This window comes from Panthera tigris, chromosome A3 (assembly GCF_018350195.1).
Source record: "Panthera tigris isolate Pti1 chromosome A3, P.tigris_Pti1_mat1.1, whole genome shotgun sequence".
Classification (NCBI taxonomy): domain Eukaryota; kingdom Metazoa; phylum Chordata; class Mammalia; order Carnivora; family Felidae; genus Panthera; species Panthera tigris.
Window position 1 is genome coordinate 18,594,709 of NC_056662.1, and position 20,131 is coordinate 18,614,839.

Here is a 20,131-nt window from a genome sequence, read left to right on the forward strand (position 1 = left end):
CTGCTACTCGGCTGCTGACTTTGGGACCTTTGCTGCTTTTAAACCTGTTTTTTCATCTGGAACATGAGATTCATCTATCTGCCCTTGATACTCCCTCATGGCCTTGTGGTCGTAACAGTTAAATGAGACACAGAACACGTAAGTGCTTTATAGAATATAAATTGCTATACAGTTTTCTTAGGAGTATATGACATGAGATAAATATTCCTTCGAAAACTTAGAACGTTTTTAAACTGTTTCACCTGTGTCTCCTGTCCTGCACTGATAAGTAGAACATTTGCTTTTTCCCTCTGTGTTTGAGAGCACAAGTCTGTTAAAAATGGCAGGACCCCTAGAATTTCATTTCCTCAGTTTGGACCAAAATAATTTTCATAAAGAACTTTCCTGATCAGTAGGCAAGCCAGTCTTCAGCCTGGAGAAACGAGGGTGGGCTGTTTGTGCTGACTTGATTGGGAGTCCATGAGGAGTGAAGGGTGTTCAAGAGAGAGGCAGGCTGATTCAGCAGTCAGCACTGGTTGGCCTTCCTGGCAACAGTTCATCATGCTGGGTCTCCCATCTCTAAACAAGGCAAGCTCTCTTCCCCCACACCTTCCAATAACCCAACTGATAGAAAATGCCAATAATTTTTTTTTCTTTTTTATGTTTTATTTATTTTTGAGACAGAGAGAGACAGAGCATGAACGGGGGAGGGGCAGAGAGAGAGGGAGACACAGAATCGGAAACAGGCTCCAGGCTCTGAGCTGTCAGCACAGAGCCCGACGCGGGGCTCGAACTCACGGACCGCGAGATCATGACCTGAGCCGAAGTCGTCTGCTTAACGGACTGAGCCACCCAGGCGCCCCCATATACCATCAGTTTTAAACACAGCAGAGAGCTAAGAGCCCAGAGCCCGACGTGGGGCTCGAACTCACGGACCGTGAGATCGTGACCTGAGCTGAAGTCAGACGCTCAACCGACTGAGCCACCCAGGCGCTCCAAAAAAATGCCAATAATTTTGACTCTTTCCTCATCTTCCACATTCTGTCCCTTCCTCAGACTTAATGGTTGTATTTCTGCTGGATCCTTCAAATGATTTTCACCTTTGAGTTTTCATTGGTTGTATTTAGCCTAGGGCTTCATTCCCTCTTGCCTTGGCTTGCCGTCACGGCACTTGTCACACAGAATGAAGTCAAAACTCTCTGACTGGTATACATACCTAGTTGCTTTGCAGCTCCATTATTTAGTGCTTCTGTTCACTTGCCCTGTCATCCAGCCATACAGACTGTCTTTTACTAAATGTGCCCTTAACACTCTTCAGTTCCCTAACAATGCCAGGGTAGTTAAGAGCATGCCTGGGTTCAAATCCTTTCTTCACTCTTTAGTAGCCATCTTACCCTGGAAATCTAACTGAACCTCACTCTGCTGCTTGATGAAATGAGGATAGTAATACTATCTGCCTTATAAGATTGATATGAAGACTAAAGGAGATAATCCATGTAAAATACTTAGAGAGTCGTGCCTGCATGTAATCACTGCTATGTAGCTAGTAGCTCTAATTATTAGTACTGCTACTATTATTATTACCGTTCCATGCACATCTCTGCTCAGTTGCATTCTCCCAAATCTCCCCAATGACTTAATCCATCCATTGATGCATCCATCTATCTTTTCAATAAGTATTTATTGGATACTTACTATGTATAAGGCATAAGACTAAGAATACAAACTTGAATCAAGTACATATTGTCCTCTAGGAATTTGGAGTCTGGTAGGAGAGATCAGAGAAGTATAAAATATTCATCTACTCAGCAGATGTTTATGGAAACTACAGAGGATTCAAGCACTGTGTGGTTCCGAGGCTGATATCATAGTTAATAACTAACTTTGGTGAAAGATCAGAGTTTGAGTACCTTAAGCAAAGCATAGCTGAGGTGGTTTGGGAGTATAGAAAAGAGATTTTATCAGCTAAGATGATCAGAAAAAGCTTTTTAGAGGTGCTGCCATCTTAGCAGGACCTTGCAGGATGGATGGATCTTGCCCATCTTCACCTCTCTCAGGAGGTTTTTAGCTACTGCCTTGAGCTATTGCTCTGGGCGGCCTGTAGGATTTTCATATTCGTAACCTCCTCAAGGACAGGGACAGTATCGTTTTCAATTTCGACTTCCTAGTACTTCCTCCAAGTCTTATATAGACCATTTTCAGTAGAGGATGGTGACAGATTAAGGACACGTCTCTTCCCATGTAACCTAAAGGGCGATTGAAATTGTTGATTCTCAATATCTCAATATCTAGCGATTAAGCTTACTAGAGAAGACATTTATATAAACTGAAAGTGAGGTTTTGAAGATGTTCATATTATTTTATTTCTTACCACATTAATCATAGCCACAGGAATCATGATAGGGGTGTAAAAAAGTGAACTCTGCATCAAGCCATGTAGGTATTTCTTCCCATATTTCTGTGTATAGTTCTGGGAAGAAACTCTTGTAGATTCTTCATTAAAGCCTACCCCTAGGACAAGAATTCCTTGCGATACCATATCCTTATGTGATACCATTACTTTGATCACGTGGGAACTCTTAGTTTTAAAAACTGCCCAAGAGTTTTAATTCTGAATTTCTCCTTGTAGCAAGGAGCAAGGACCAACCCCAGTGGAGAGAAAGAAGAAAGGAAAGAGGAAAAGTGAAACCACAGTGGAGAGTTTAGAGCTGGATCAGGGCCTGCCGAACCCATCCCTGCGGAGTCCTGAGGAGTCCACTGAGTCTGCAGACAGCCAGGTACAGCTGTGACCGGGAACCCTGCTGGCGGTTACGGCTGCCGCACAGATCTTGCTGACGCGCGTCCTGTTGCGTTTCTCTCTCCATCTCCAGCCTTGCACCCCTTGCGCATAGATCCGGGCTGGGCTTTCACTGTTTTGGTGGGTGAGCACCAAGACCACAGGCTTTTTCCGCCTAGCATCCTGATCCTTATACTAATGATCTCCCAGGTTTTTTTAGTGGTGTTTGCTTTCTTCTTGGGAAGTAGCATGTTATTAGGCTGTAGAAAGAATGAATATGGAAAATTGAATTGTGGGGCACTCTGAGTAAGGTGTCAGGGGCCTGACTTGCAATGCAGCTAATGCTTTTAAGATTCAGAGGGCTGGGCCGGTCTGCATAAGGACATTCTCATAATCCCAGATGCTGGAAAAGTCAGGGCTGTGTGTATTCATTTTGCCAAAATAGTAAAGGAAGTTTGGCCAAACATGGAAACAAGGAGTTGCCCACCTGAATGAGATTTTTAAAGCCATTACTAAGCATGCCCATGACATTGGTAGGAATTTTCTCCCTCAGTTGAGGCAACCTGTCTTGGATAGGAGTTCTAATATTGGAAAGTGCTGTTTCCTCTGATATCCATGACAGTTTACCTGGGTTATGCCTGCTGCAAGGGGACCATGTAAAATCATCCGACTACTGCACATTCAAGTATCCTTGGATCCTCGTAGATTCCTAGATGGTCTTCACTGTAGGAAGGTATCAGCTTCTAATGTCACAGTGATAATAAGTAGTAGTGTCTGGGGTATCAGAGCAGAACCCCCCCCCCCCGCCCCCCCCATCACTGTCTCTGAACTCGGGCTAGTGGCTGTCAGGTATCCTCATGGGCAGAGCAGCAGGCATGTTGGGTTGATGGGAGTTGGCAGGGGTTTAAGTGTTTCCAGGGTGGTGATCTGTATGTACATGGGATTGGGAGACAGGTTTTCATGTGGAATCCCTCATGTAAAACTAAACGTCATAGAGGTAACATAATGAAGAAATGGTGGGAGAACAGAGAGAGGCCCAGGAGGTATGTTTTAAAAAATAAGGCAGGTGGTGTTTGGCTTTGGTTTTGTTTTTTAAGATTGAAGTACTGGAGAGTGAGCTAGCTGGTGAGTGGTTCCCAGAAGTGTTTCTGCTGCTTGGATATGATGTGTCCATGAGATGAACCATGTGTTTTTCTGTTTGAGGAAAGCCACTGGGCTGCTTTGTTGTAGAATGTTGTCTCTCTAAAAGGTCAGGAGTTACTTAATTATAGATGAGTCCTCAGATGGTGACTCATGAATCTTGTTTTGTCACACTTAATATGTCTCCTTGCATTTCAAGGAGATTCTCAAAGTAAGTCCTAATAAAACTGGTATTAATTTAGTTTTTAAAGAATATATTGTAAGTACAGTGAATTTGACCACAACCGAAACAATTATCTTATCGCCCTAAAATCAGAGCTTCCAGCTATGCTGGAAGGGACCTGAAAGATGATGGAGTTTACCTCTCATCCCCGTTTTACTGGAATAGAAACTGACTCCAGAAAGGAAAAGGAAAGTCACTATCATTCATGAACAAGACACATCTCACTGGATTCTGAGACTATACCTTCTTCTCAGGGGATCTTGGCAATTTGGATCCCCTCCCTCAGCCAGATTTCATTTTGAGTGAATTTAATTCTTAAAAGAGTTGTGTTTAAAGAAGATTGCTTTTGTAAAGTAGGACAGGTCTCTTGTGCATGTCAGTGAGTGTAGATGAGGGTATTCTTTCTTGTCCAAGCTTTTTGCCTTTGACTCACAGAGCATCTCTCCGATGGGTGTGTTTGCCCTGCAGAAACGACGCTCAGGACGGCAGGTGAAGCGCAGAAAATATAACGAGGACCTGGATTTCAAGGTGGTGGACGATGACGGGGAGACAATCGCCGTTCTTGGAGCCGGCCGGACGTCCGCCCTCTCGGCTTCTACACTGGCATGGCAGGCGGAGGTACGGCCTGTGGCTGGGGTGCTGACCTTGGCTTGATCCATCATTTTGGCCCACTTGATAGTTATTCTGTGGCTCTTTGCTGAAGCTAGGTTAGGTTATTGTAACTGGTGCTGCTCACCCTCAGGTGGCTTCCTAATCCATTTAGAATGAAGTTCACTCCCGTTATGGTGCCCAGCAGGGTTCTGTCTGTCTCAGCAAATTCCTTCAGCATATAAATGACTTTCTCCCCATTCCCTAGCCTTGGGTTAACAGTTCTTTCCCACCTTCTTGCCCTGAAATCTCTTCTTCACATGCATTACATGACTTGGTTCATCATCTTTTAAGCTAAAATGGTTTCTCCCCAGAGAGGTCTTTCCTGGTTCTTGTATTTAGAGTAGATCTCTGCCTCTGAGCCCCATGATTCTCAGTTTCACTCCTTGTCTGTTTCTTTCATAGCACTTGCCACAGCTGATCATTGTGTTCTGATTGCATTTATTTCTTTGTCTTTCCCATTAGAATGTGAAAGTCTGATAACATACTAAACAGCCATTCATGGGATGAAATCACACGCACTAGTAATTACAGTTGGAACTTGGATTCAATAAATGTGTATTAAGAGTCCATACAAGGCCAGGTCTTGGGATATAAGGATGAGTATCAAGGCATGGCCCCTGGCTCCAAGAAGAAAGGGCTTATGGCTATATGAACACTGTGATAAAGTGCGGCCTTAGAAGAATGTGCTGGATACAGTGGCTACATGGGGGAGTGGACCGGAAAGGGGGAGGTCAGGATTTTAGGAAAGGCATTTCTAACATGAACTAAAGCCCACAGCCTGGATGGTGTTGCGGGTGGTGTTGTGATAGACCAGCTCGGCTGGATGTTGGGATCTGGTCTGAGGAGTGGTGGGAGATGAGCATTGAGTGGTAGGAAGAGTCACATTATGCAGGCCCTAGGGATTAGCTAAAGTATTTGACCTTAATACTGCGGAGCAAATGGTAGGGGGGAGGGGACATTGAGGGTTCCAGCAGAGAAGCAGGACGGCCCTATTTGTATTTTAGGGATTTCCATTGGCAGCGGTTTCAAGAAGAGGGACCTGATATCCAGATGCTAGAAGGAAGAGAGGTAAATATTGAAAAGGAGGAGGTCTGTGCCAGGGAGCTTACAGAGAAGACATTAGAAGCAAAAGAAGAAACAGGCTGTGCATATAGGAAGGGCATCATTGCCAGCAGCACATTCTGGGACACAGGCTGGCTGTTGTTGTGGAGTCCCTGTCGCTGACTTGGCAGAATTCATGCTCTGCATGTGCAACAGAGCACAAATACCTGTCCTTCCTCCCGGGCACTAGGGTGGCTTAGCAAAGCCGGTAATACTTTATCTGTCTAAACCACCTTGCCTCCAGCTTAAAGCATTTTCACATAATTTCACATATCCTTTCACCTTGTGTTTGCACGGACAGTAGCTAGGAGGAGGGGTCGTCGTCCCTGGTTTAACAACCAAGAAGCAGGCACAGAACGATCTGGGTCATGGGACACCCTAGTGGTAGTCAACCAGTGACTAGCATGTAAGAGTTGATTTCAGGTCCCTTTGCCAAGAGTTATCCAACCAATGAACATAGCACTTAATAGGAATAATAATTTGATGTACTATCAGTGTAGTGCTTTTCAAGCAAACAGTTAAGAGTAGTCCTGGCAAGAGTGCCATGAGGTGATAGGATTATATTGCTTTATGATGGGTTTTCCCTCCTTGGAGATTTATGGTTGGTTTGGTAGTTAAAACATTAGAAGGGAATTTATTTTCTCCTAGTAGCCATTCAGCCCGTCATTAACCATATTTCAGTTGTTGTTATGACTTCTTTTGTGGTACCTGAAGGGCGGCTTTAGCTGATCTGACAGAAATAATTCAGGAAATTTTATGTATCTTAACAAGGCTCTTTTTATCCTCTTCAAGGTACATGAGAGAGAGAGCTAACATACGATAGAATCTGAATTTTCATTAATTAGGCCTCAAAAATTGTTGTGAAATTTAAGCAGAAAGAGGCCTGATATGTGGCTTTGGCAAGCACGTGGATCTGGCCTCTGTGTCCCAGGCCTGGCCTAGCATGCAGGGTAGATAGACAGCCTGTAGGGGGATTGGGTGGGTTTCAGAGGCCGGCCTCCGCTGAGCCCTAGCTGCTGCCTGACTACACCGCATTTGCCTCTGGTTTACGTTTCGGGCTTCCTGGTGAGGTTTGAACAAAGATTTCCCAGGCTGATGGCAAACCTTGAAAGCCATGAATCTCATCTAGGATTCCAGACAATCCTCAGTACCCAGTGGCACAGAAAATCAGTTGAAGAAGATGAGGCTTTTACTTGTGTCCTTCTCCCGAGGCCCTTTGGATGGTTGTCTGCCTGCTTGCTGGCTGTAGCTTGGGGCCGAGAACCGTGTGGAGTCCCCAGCAGAAAGGCCCTATTGCTCCCTCGCTGCATTTCTCGGGCAGTGCCTTCTCAACATGCTCTGCCTTGTTCTGTGGCCCCTGGCCCAGTCCCAGACTGCAGCCTCAGCACTGGCTGTCTAGTGGGGAGTTGCTGGAAACATCTTTACACGTGATTCGTGGTAGGCCAGGACTGGCATGCTAGCACGGCCCTGCTCTGGAGCCAGAGGGACGGTCCCCTGACTGGGATATGGGATTCGGGGGCAGGAAATAACTTTCCATCCTCACGTCACAGTGAGCAAAGTCTTTGCTTTCTTATTCTTTGTCAAACGGATGTTGGTGTCTGGAACAGAGACAGACTTTTGCAGTTGTTGTGTAGATTTTTACGAGGCTGTCTCAGTTTCTGCCTCCTACAGTTTGTGCAGTTTGTGTGATTTTGCCTTTTAGAACAAAGGGCTTTAATCTGAATGAGGCTTCAGCTCCCGGTGCCCTCCTGTGCCTCACTCTGTGTCTCTGAGGCCAGCGCCCTCCGCTTTGTCTAACCTTTTGCCATGCCTGATGGGCTGAGCCCAGTTGTTTTCTCCCCCAGAAGCCCCCTGTTTCCTTCCCTGAGCTGGGGGAGAGTGCCCCTGCTCTATGGTCTAAGGTGGTTGTTTCTCAACTCCGATATTAAATCAAAATTCCTGCCTGATTTTTGTTTTAAATGTGACCACACACTACCTGTTTACTCCCGTTTATTTCCCTACCTCATTCTAATGCTTTTGCTCTACTGTTTACTTAGTATTCCGTATATGCATCCTGTTTCCTCTGGACTCATTCTTTCATCCTTCCAGTTCATTTCAGCTTTCCTTCCTGCTTGTTGTCCTCTTACGACCCACCATTCCTTAGGGCCCTACTAAAACCTTACCTATTCTGTGAAATCCAAGCTGTTCTTGCTTTTTGCACTCTTGCTGGACTTAAGGTTACTGTCACACCAATTAGAATTTAACCTGCAACGTTTCTAGTAAAAATGTTTTGTGTTGCTTTCCCTACACGAATGTAAGCCCCTGAGACTGGGCATCTCGTTTGATGCTACTTTTGTACCCTCACATACTTGGTGATTTGAAAAGTGATTTGCTTCTTGCTAGAACCTCTCCCTTGTGCCTAGCTAAATAGAACTAAATCAGGTGGTTGGTTGAGGTTGGGGGTGACTAGGGTTGACAATTTTTGAAATTTTCCCTAAGAAAAAAATTTTTAGTTATCTGAGTCTCTGACATGAAAGAGAATGAATTAAAATGGCCTTCTTTGAAGGATAATTTGAGAAAATTCCAAGTAGCTGAGAACAGATGGTTGTTATGGAAGTGTGTTTGGCAAGCAGATTTAGTTTATATCTGTGTGTATCTGTATACACGGAGTGTTGATACACACATGATCGTGCTTATGCACAATCTCTGTTTAGAAAAGTCCTGATTTCCTAGTTTCCGTCCTGCTTTGATGTGTATTTTGGAAATGCTATTCCCTTTTCCTTTTATTGGGATAGAGTAAAGCCTGCTCTCAGTGTTTTGATGATAATCAGTTTTTTTTTTAAAGGAATTATTCTTTTCTTTTTTCTTTTTCTTTATTTTTTTTAAGTTCATCTATTTATTTTGAGAGAGACAGCACAAGTGGGGGAAGGGCAGCTACAGAGGGAGAGAGAGGAGCCCAAGCAGGCCTTGTGCTGCCAGCACAGAGCCCGATGTGGGGGCTCGAACCCACAGAGTTGTGAGATAATAACCTGAGCCAAAAGTAAGAATTGGATGCTTAACCAGGTGATCCACCCAGGCACTCCTCTTTCCTTTTTTTTTTTTTTTTTTTTTAATTTTTTTTTTTTTAACGTTTATTTATTTTTGAGACAGAGAGAGACAGGGCATGAACGGGGGAGGGGCAGAGAGAGAGGGAGACACAGAATCGGAAGCAGGCTCCAGGCTCTGAGCCATTAGCCCAGAGCCCAATGCAGGGCTCGAACTCACGGACCGCAAGATCGTGACCTGAGCTGAAGTCAGACGCTTAACCGACTGAGCCACCCAGGTGCCCCCCCCCCTTTTTTTTTTTTTTTTAGATGTTCATTCACTTTTGAGAGAGAGAGAGACAGGGAGGGGTGTGAGCCAGGGAGGGGCAGAGAGAGAGGAAGACACAGAATCCAAAGCAGGCTCCAGGCTCTGAGCTGTGAGCACAGAGCCTGATGTGGGGCTTGAACTCACCAAACACAAGATCATGACCTGAGCCAAAGTCAAATGCTTACCTGACTGAGTCACCCAGGCACCCCTCACTGATTTTTTTTTTTTAATTCCAGTATTCATTGCTCTTCCTATAAAAGATAAGTTGAGGGGTGCCTGGGTGGCTCAGTCGGTTAAGCGGCCGACTTTGGCTCAGGTCATGATCTCGCAGTCCGTGAGTTCGAGCCCCGCGTCAGGCTCTGTGCTGACAGCTCAGAGCCTGGAGCCTGTTTCAGATTCTGTGTCTCCCTCTCTTTGACCCTCCCCTGTTCATGCTCTGTCTCTCCCTGTCTCAAAAATAAATAAAACATTAAAAAAAAAAAAATACCTTAAAAAAAAAAAAGATAAGTTGAAATTTTATTTCACGTTCCTTAATTTTTACTTGAAAATTTTCTATGGTGAAGAATGTTTGAAGCCCTCCATCCTTTTATTTATTTTTTTCTTAAAGTTTATTTATTTATTTAGAGAGCACATGTGCAAGCAGGAGAGGGGCAGAGAGACAGAGAGAGAAGGAATCCCAAGCAGACTCCATGCCCAGTGAGGAGCCCAACGTGGGGCTTGATCCCACAAACTGCAAGATCATGACCTGAGCTGAAATCAAGGGTCAGTCACACAACCAACTGAGCCACCCAGGTTCCCCTGAAGCCCTTCATCCTTTTAATACTCAGAGTAAAGTACTGTCCTTTCTTGTCCGTGTGTTAACGTTTCCTTGGATTTGGCTGGTCCTAGTAAAAACTCCAAATAACATTATCAAAATCCTCCCACTAAAACCCATCTTTTTTCTATTCTTAATGGTAGATAAGAATAAGAATGTTTGAAGCATTCTAATAGTGAGGAAGACATAATTGTTCCTGTTAGTACATGTGTACATGTATGAATGCTCCCTGGTTAGTCTGGGTTCTACAGACTTGGGAGTGGGTAGGAAAGGTAGTCAGAAATTATAAAAGTTTAGTGCTGGTTAACAGAGATCTAACTCAGATGTCGCTGCACTTTCAGAGGCTCTCCTAATTTGCTGAAGTGCCCTGTCTTGAATTGTGGGATTTCAGCAGGTTCTCAGCACTTGCTTTATGCTGATATTACCATTTATATTGCAAAATCTCTTAACATTATTTATTCAAAAATATTTCTTGAGGACCTACTACCTGCCAAGGACTGTTTTGTGCTGGAGATAACATCAAGGATCAAAAGAGGCAAAACTCCCTGCTCTCACAGAGGGAGCATGCAATAAATGGAGAGGGGACCTACGAAATCCATGCAGCTGATCTCTTCACATTTGCTGGATTCTGAACCTGTGGGAGAGGAGGCCAAACAGCCAAGCTCTGAGTTAGTTTCCAAAGGGTGGAAATACCTAGGTAGAGGCTGGGAACAAACCTAAAAAGTAATAAAATTGCGTAGTATATCAATGGTGGTAAGTGCTGTGAGAAAAAAAATCAGGAGAGGAGTGATGTGGAATTGAGGAGTGAGGGTTGCAGTTTTAATTAGGGTGGTCTGTTTTGGCCTCACCAAGGTAACATTTGAGCAAAGAATTGAAGGCAGTAAAGGAGTGAGGGAATCTTGAGAGGGAGGCATTTTAGGCGGAGGGAATAGCCTCTGAGGTAGAAATGGGCCACTAGTGTGTGTGAGGAACACGCAGGGAGACCTGAAAGGTGATAGGAGATGGGACGTTTGGTGAGCTCCAGCAGGGTTTGTTGTAGGCCTTTAAAAGATGTTTGATTTTATTCTAAAAGAGAAGCCTTGTAAGCAGGTTAGGCAAAAGACATAATAATGGCAGTTCTGAATGTTGTATTGTGAATAGACTAGTTGGGCAGGAGTGGAAGCAGGGAAACTAGGTAGAAGGCAGTTGGGAATAACCTGGGTGAGAAATGAAGGTGATTTAGACCAGGGTAGAAGCATTGGAGGTGGTGAGAAATTGCTGGATTCTGTACATATTTTGAAGATATAGCCAACACGATTTCTTGGCTAATCAGACACAAGTGTGGAGAGATAGGAGGAATCAAGAATTACACCAAGATTTTTGGTTTGAACACCAAGAAGGATAGAATTCACTCAGTTGGGAGAAAACTGTAGATGGAATGGGTAGGGAAGGGAGGTTGGCTAGGATAGCAGGAGTTTACATTTTAGACATTTTAAGTGTGAAATACCTCTGAGATATTCAAGTGGAGATGGCAGGTAACAATTAGATATATGAGTCTATGAATCGAGGGGGGTTCTGAGCTGGATACATAAACTTGGCTGGTGTCATGATGTAGCCCTTATTTAAAACCTCAAGACTGGACAAGATCACCAGAAAAATGAGTATGAATTGAAAAGAGTAAAAAGTAGGCCCTAGGGAGTTCCTGGAATGAGAGTTGATGTGGGAGGATTCCTTCTTCCAGGGAAGAGACAGTAGGTCGTGGCAGGGCAACACTCATTGCAAAGGGAAAAAAAAAGAGAATGTGTCTTTAAAGACATCAGATATCTGTGAAAGCAACAAGAATTAGATTAACTAAAATTCCAGACAGTGATGAGCTATTTATTACTAGATGAGCCGGCAGTTGCAAACTATTTCTTCTCTGGAAACATTCCTCAGTTCTAGGCGCAGGTTGAGGATCAGGCTTGGCTCAAACAGACTTCTCTGGGTTGAAGAGAAACCATCACCATCTGCCCCTGCTGGTGAAATGATTGGAAACTAGAAGATCCCCAAAGCAAAGGGCTCTCCCCAGGACATTGAGGAGTTCTGGGGTAGCCCAAGAAGTTAGTGGCTCATTCAGAAGGCAGATTGAAATCTCTCAGTATCATGGTACCTATAGGGAAAATCTCACTAAAGGGATGGACTTAGTGTAGAAAAACTAACTCTCCCTGAAGAGAGGTTTTTAAGAGGGGCACCTGGGTGGCTCAGTCTGTTAAGTGTTCGACTCTTGATCTCAGCTCAGGTCGTGATCTCACCTGAGATTCATGAGATTGAGCCCTGAGTCAGGCTCTGTGCTGACAGTGCGGAGCCTGCCTGGGATTCTCTTTATTTCTCTCTCTCTCTCTCTCTCTCTCTCTCTCTCTCCCCCCACTCCCTCGCTCACACTTGCTCTCTCTCTCTCTCTTTCTCTGTCTCTCAAAATAAATAAATAAATTTTAAAAAAGAGAGTGAGAGATTTTTAACTTACTTGGGATTGGAGACTCCAGGGCTCAGGAATAGAAAGACCTGCCACATTCAGTCAGTGGCCCTGGACATTCATGCTTGAGAAACAGGGTAAAACAAGAGATGAATCTTTAAAAAAAATTTTTTTAATGTTTATTTATTTTTGAGAGAGACAGAGACAGAATGCGAGTGGGTTGGGGGCAGAGAGAGAGGGAGACACGGAATCCGAAGCAGGCTCCAGGCTCCGAGCCGTCAGCACAGAGCCCAATGCAGAGCTCAAACTCATGAGCTGTGAGATCATGACCCAAGCTGAAGTTAGACGCTCAACCAACTGAGCCACCCAGGTACCCCTGCTAAGCAAGAGATAAATCTTAACAGTAACCCAGGCCTGACCCAATTCAGTGTCTCATTGGACCCAGGGACCACCCCCTCTCTCAGAGAAAATAGGAAATAGTTGTGGAAAATATTGTTAGGAGCTGCTAAGGTTCCTTTATTCACAGTATCTACCATAAGTAAAAAACTATTGCACATTTGAAAAAGCTGGAAAAAATGTGACTAAAAAGTAGAAGTAATATATAAAAGAAGCAGACCCTAGATGATCCAGGTAGTGGACTTAACAGAAAAGAATTTTAAAATAACTGATTAACATGTGAAAGAAAATAAAAGAAAATGAGCCAAAAAAATTTTAAAGTGAAGAATTCCAGTGAAGAAATGAATCTGTAAAGAGAATCGGTTCAACAGTCTGGACTGAAAATTCCAATTTAAAAAACTTAGAATACAGTGGATGACTTTAAAGGCAGATTAGAGGGGCGCCTGGTGGCTCAGGTGGTTAAGCGTCTAACTTTGGCTCAGGTTATGATCTTGCAGTTCATGAGTTTGAGCCCCATGTTGGGCTCTGTGCTGACAGCTCCGAGCCTGGAGCCTGCTTCATAGTCTGTGTCTCCCTCTCTGCCCCTCCCCCGCTCACACTGTCTCTCAGTCTCTCAAAAATAAACATTAAAAATATATATATTTGTGTGTGTGTATAAATCTAAAAACTTTTTAAAATCTAAAAACTAAAAAATTAAAATAACCTGCAATAAAAATTAAAGCAGGTTAGATACAACAGAAGATAAGATTGGTGACTTTGAAGACAAATCAATAGAAAATTTCTGAACTGCCACATAGAAAAAAGAATGGAAAGAGCAGAACAAAGCATATGAAACAATTGGGGTGCAGTGAAAAAGTGCAATGTGTATCTCTGATTAGAGTCCTAGATGTGGAGGAGAGATTGGAGCAGAGGAGTGTTTGATGATAAAAATAAATGACCAACAACTCCCATAAACTGATGGGGGATATCAACCAATACATTCAGCATCAGGTAACTCCCAAGCAGGGAAAATACAAAAACAAAAACCATATTCAGGCACATCTGAAACTGTAGAAAACCAAAGACTTAAAATCCACTAGGTAAAAACTGACTACTAACGTTATATTAAATGGTACGATACCGAATGCTTTCCTGCTGAATTTGGGAGTAAGAAAAAAATCCCACTGTTATCTTTATATTCAGAAATGCAGGGGATACCTGGGTTTCTCAGTTAGTTAAGCATCCAACTTAGGCTCAGGTCATGATCTCACAGTTCGCGAGTTCGAGCCCTCTGTTGGGCTGTCTGGTATCAGCATCGAGCCTGCTTCGGATCCTCTGTCCCCCTCTCTCTCTGCCCCTCCCCCTCTTGCTCTCTCAAAAATAAATAAACATTAAAAAAAAAAGAATATGTAACATAAATTTTAAAAAAGAGATACACTGGAGGTCCTGGCCATTGCTATAAGTAAACAAAGAAATAAAAAGTTTAAAAATTGGAACGGAAGAAGTACGATTCAGTATTTGTAGATGACATGACTGTGTGTGTTGAAAATTCAACAGAATTGACAAACCATTAGAATTAATAAATGTGGATTTAGCTAAATTGTTGGATACAAAGACAATATACATAAACATCTACTTTATTTCTGTGAACTAGCAGCATGAAATCAGGAAAGAAAAATTCTAAAATGCCATTTGTAACATCATCAAAAATATTAGATATTCTGGAATAGCTCTCAAAAGATATACAAGACCTCTCTATATGAAAAACATTGCTGAGAGAAATTAAAGAAGACCTACATAAATAGAGCAATGTATGACATACATGTATTCAATATTGTTAAGATGTCTGCAGTTCATTCCCAGTCAGAATCTAAGCGGGGTGTTTTCTGCTGGAAATTGATGATAGAAACACAAAAGACCTAGAATAGCCAGGCAATCTTTCCGGAGAACTCAGTTGGAAGACTCCCTGTAATCCAGACTTTTAATCACACTCCAGTAATGAAGACAAGGTAGTGTTGCTATAAAAACAAGTAGAACCAAACAGAGCTGCGCTGCTCCGTAGGGCTCCGACTAGCCCGATGTGGCTGTAAGCACTTGAAATATGGGTAGTCTGATCCTGATGGCCAACAGGCACATGAAAAGATGCTCAACGTCGCTCCTTATCAGGGAAATACAAATCAAAACCACACTCAGATATCACTTCACACCAGTCAGAGTGGCCAAAATGAACAAATCAGGAGACTGTAGATCCTGGAGAGGATGTGGAGAAACGGGAACCCTCTTGCACTGTTGGTGGGAATGCAAGCTGGTGCAGCTGCTCTGGAAAGCAGTGTGGAGGTTCCTCAGAAAATTAAAAATAGACCTACCCTATGACCCAGCAATAGCACTGCGAGGAATTTACCCAAGGGATACAGGAGTACTGATGCATAGAGGCACTTGTACCCCAATGTTTATAGCAGCACTCTCCACAATAGCCAAATTATGGAAAGAGCCTAAATGTCCATCAACTGATGAATGGGTAAAGAAATTGTGGTTTATATACACAATGGAGTACTACAGGGCAAGTACTACTACTTCGTTCTTTCTCGAACGAAATATGGCCCTTTGTAGCAACATGGATGGAGCTGGAGAGTGTGATGCTAAGTGAAATAAACCATACAGAGAAAGACAGATACCATATGGTTTCACTCTTATGTGGATCCCGAGAAACTTAACAGAAACCCATGGGGGAGGGGAAGGAAAAAAAAAAAAAAGAGGTTAGAGTGGGAGAGAGCCAAAGCATAAGAGACTCTTAAAAACGGAGAACAAACTGAGGGTTGATGGGGGGTGGGAGGGAGGGGAGGGTGGGTGATGGGTATTGAGGAGGGCACCTTTTGGGATGAGCACTGGGTGTTGTATGGAAACCAATTTGACAATAAACTTCATATATTGAAAAAAAAAACAAATATGGGTAGTCTGAATTCAGATGTGCTTTAAGTGTGAAGTACACATCGGATTTTAAAGACTTAATGAGTGAATATAAAGTATCTTATTAATAATTTTATATTGGTTATACATTGAAATAATAAATTTTTGCATATATTGCTTTAAATAAAATATTAAAATTCATTTCATCTGTTTATTTTTACTATTTTTATTTTTAGAGAGAGCACGAGTTGGGGAGGCGGGCAGAGGGAGAAAGAGAGAGAGAGAGAGAGAGAGAGAGAGAGAGAGAGAAAGAATCTCAAGCAGGCTCCATATTCAGCACGGAGCCCAATACAGGGCTCAATCCCACGACCCTGGGATCATGACCTGAGCTGAAATCAAGAGTTGGGAGCTCAACTGACTGAGCCCCTATTTTTACTTTTTTAAAAAGGTGGCTGCAAGAAAATTTTAAATTACTTTATGTGGCTTAATGAGTGACCTTTGTGGCAGCCATTGCTGCCACAACAACACTGCCACATTGCTGCCACATGATTCAACAACACACAAGAATGTATAAGAGAAAAGATTGATAAGGTGGATTATGTAGAACTTCTGTTCATCAAAAGACACGTTTATAGAAGCAAAAGGTAAATCATAGATTGGCAGGTAATATTTGTAATCTGTATAACTGACAGGACACTTATTCAGAAATGTATAATGAACTCGTACAAATTTAAAAAAAGGACAGTTTTTAAAATCGGCAAATGACATGAATGGAGCTTCACGGAGAGGTTATCCACACGGTCAGTAAGCATATGAAAAGGTGCTCAGCATCCTCAATTGCTAGGGAGATGTGAATTAAAGATGTGAATTAATTAAATTTATAGATGTGAATTTAGCCACAAGAATGGCCAAAATTTTAAAGATTGACAATATTAAGTCACCTGGAACTCCCGTACGTGGCTGGTGGGTATAAAAATTGTCAGAATCAGTTTGGAAAAAATTTTGACAACATTCATTAAAACTAAACATATAATCTACCTCATAACCTTGCAATTCCACTTTTCGGTATATATCCAAGATAAATGAGTGCATTTGTCCACCAAAATATACACAGTGTATATAAATGTTGGAAGCAACCCAAATATTCCTCAACAGCAGATAAATAAATGGTAGTATATTTATACAACTAAATACTATGCAGAAATACAGAAGAATGAACCACATACTATATAGTTCCATTTACATGAAGCTTAGTAGTAGGCAAAACTAATCAGTGGTAGTAGAAATCCGAATAGTGGTTACTTCCAGTGGGGGCGCGAGAGCCTCCCAGAACATTGGGAATGTTATGTAACTTGGTCTAGGTGATATTTATACAAGTGGGTATGTGTATGTGTAAGAATTCATTGGTTGTACACTTGAGATCTCTATATACTGTATGTATGCCATACTTCAATAACTTTTAAAGTGTTATGTTAGCATATCTGGTAGTTCCTTGCTGAGGAGGACTATGGCTCATCTCTTTCTGTAAGACCAGTGAATAAACCTAAAAGACAGTAAATAATGTGGAAGAAATTTAGGAAGGAAATGAAGTAGGAAATTAGGAAGGAGGTTTGGTCATTCATCTACTTTCTCTTAACCGGCACCTGTTCCTTTGTTGGTTGCAAGGTTGGGGTAGTGATCTTTGGCTTAAGAAAACTACACCAGGCTCTGGCCCTTTGCTGTTGGCCATCCTGACAGTATGGCTAGGTCCCAGTGTATGAAGAAGGAGGAGAATTTTTAATTAAGTGACGTAGATTAAGAATATTAACTGTCTGCAGTCTGTAGCCCCGGTGAGTTAGATGCTTTATTTCCTCATGTATTTCCTCTCTCTTCCTCTTCCTTGTATTTAGCATTAACAAATATATACTGGTCACCCACTGGTGCCTGGCCTTTTCAGGGCTTTAGCTATAGCAGTGGATAAAACAAATAAGGATCCCTGCCCTCAGAAGGTTTACATTGTAATGGGAGAAGGCAGGCAACAGCCACCTGCCGCCTCTTCCTTTCCTTACTTGTGCTTAAGAATCAGGCAGAACACTTGAGCAGAAAAACAAAAGCTTAGTCTGTATCCCCATCCCTTCTTCCTACTATATGGTAGGCACAATCGACTTGTCTTCTTGTTGAGCAGTGGGAGTAGACTCTTGTCACTTTGGATTAACTTTGGCATGGCACCTAGCACCATGCCATGTGTCTAGGGGAATGTAATAAATATTTGTAACCTTTGGGAGCATCTGTCATTGCCTGCTAATCGCCATACTTCGTTTCTACCATCTGCCCTCCTCCTCTTTCTTTCGTTCTTCCTTTCTTTCTTTCAGTACTTTTCTGGAGAAAGTTTGATTTTACATACCTTTATATACCATTTTCTGTAATGGTGTGGCTCTGGGACAGGCGAACCCTGGAATGGGTAGGACTGAAGACAGTAGTAATGCAGCATGAAGTCATCCTTAGGGAAGTTCTGATCAGGAACCCAAGTTATTTTGGGAGCTACGGCTATTGTGATGAGCATTCTTCTCATTCTGTTCTGAGTACCCTGTTGTGGACAAATACTAGATCTGAGGAGGTCATATAGTACATACAAAACCTCTGAAATAGGATGGCACAAATAAAGTCCCAGAAAGAACATCAAACATAAGAGTGTTCTGACTCAACACATCCTTTTTAAGTTTGTAATTATTTAATCAAATACTCTGTAGAGAGATTTCATGGAGATCAGGAGCCTAGAAATGTTGATGTGTAGCCGGGGTAGAAAGGAAGAAATTAATTTGTTTTGAGTTAGGATTTATAGGCAAAGGATGATGGGTGAAACAGCCATTTCCAGACACAGAAGGGAAAGACGGTATCGTTTAGTAGAGAATAATTATGCCTTGCATTTGCATAGTGCTTACTGTTCCAAAAATATTTTCACATACCGTTTTATCCTCCCAGTAACCCAGTGAGATAAGTATATTTAACTCCTATTTTAATAGATTTGGAAACGAAGACGTGTTAATTGACTTACCCAAAGTCAGTAGCTGGTAGGTGTTAGAATTAGGACTCTTCGCTTCTAAGGCCCCCAGACTCCTTTTTGTTACACCTTTCTGAAAATTTTATGCAGCAACACGTAGGCAGGTTTGGCAGAAAAGGGAAGTCCTGGGACCAATTTTAGTGATCCTAAAGGCAGATCTGAAATTAAGAGTCTGAAAAGCCGCATAACTTCTCTGCTTATGTGGAAGGGGAGGTGTTAGGTTGTGTCCAGACGTTAGAATGTTTGTGATCTTTTGATCACTCTGTGGACTGATAGGGAGGGAGGCCTCAGCACTCAGTGGTGAACTTTCAGACCAAGTAGTACCTGCTATAGCGTTTCTTACAGAATTATTTCTTGGATTCTGTGGTGCCAGTAATTTTCTTTCTTCTTAACCTCTGTCTCCAGGAGCCTCCAGAAGATGACGCAAACATCATTGAGAAGATCCTGGCATCTAAGACCGTCCAGGAGGTTAGTGGCTTATGTGTCAGCTTTTATATCACAGGTTCTCCCCTCTGTGAAGAGAGATTTGGCTAGACAACCTGGAATGGTCCTGATTGGCCAGAGTGAGAGCAAAGCAATGTCTGGCTAGTCATTCTTTTATTCTTTTATTCTTTATTATTCTTACCCCCATGGAAGATTTTAGGTCCTAAAATTGTTAAATATTTGAATATAGCCCCAAATAATTTTTTCCCTCCATTGTGATGCTAGCAGAAGGTATTTTTGTCCCTTAGTTTCTGCAGCCCAGGGAAAGTCCTCAGGGGGCCAAGAAGAGAACATGGAAAAAGAGCCATATTGAAAACATTTGGATATTGTTAAAATGTCAATACTACCCAAAGCAATCTACACGTTCAATGAAATCCCAATCAAAGTTCCACCAGCATTCTTCTCAAAGCTAGAACAAGCAATCCTAAAATTTGTATGGAACCACAAAAGACCCCAAATAGCCAAAGTAATATTGAAGAAGAAAACCAAAGCAGGAGGCATCACAATCCCAGACTTTAGCCTCTGCTACAAAGCTGTAGTCATCAAGACAGCATGGTATTGGCACAAAAATAGACACATAGACCAATGGAATAAAATAGAGACTCCAAAATTGGACCCACAAAAGAATGGCCAACTAATCTTTGACAAACCAGGAAAGAATATCCAATGGAAAAAAGACAGTCTCTTTAACAAATGGTGCTGGGAGAACTGGACAGCAACATGCAGAAGAGTGAAACTAGGCCACTTTCTTATACCATTCACAAAAATAAACTCAAAATGGATGAAGGACCTGAATGTGAGACAGGAAACCATCAAAACCCTAGAGGAGAAAGCAGGGAAAAAAACCTCTCTGACCTCAGCCGCAGCAATTTCTTACTTGA

General features: G+C 42.5%; 1 protein-coding gene across 6 annotated transcripts in view; it reads left to right on the forward strand.

The window, feature by feature from the left end:
* The window catches only part of CHD6 (chromodomain helicase DNA binding protein 6), a 205,100-nt gene that overhangs the window by 83,885 nt on the left and 101,084 nt on the right, over positions 1-20,131 (forward strand). For all 6 annotated transcript variants that reach the window (XM_042980386.1, XM_042980390.1, XM_042980391.1 and 3 more), the window contains exons 4-6: positions 2,609-2,756; positions 4,587-4,736; positions 19,173-19,235. In XM_042980386.1, the coding sequence (XP_042836320.1) occupies positions 2,609-2,756; positions 4,587-4,736; positions 19,173-19,235 (361 nt within the window). The remainder of the gene's footprint in view (positions 1-2,608; positions 2,757-4,586; positions 4,737-19,172; positions 19,236-20,131) is intronic.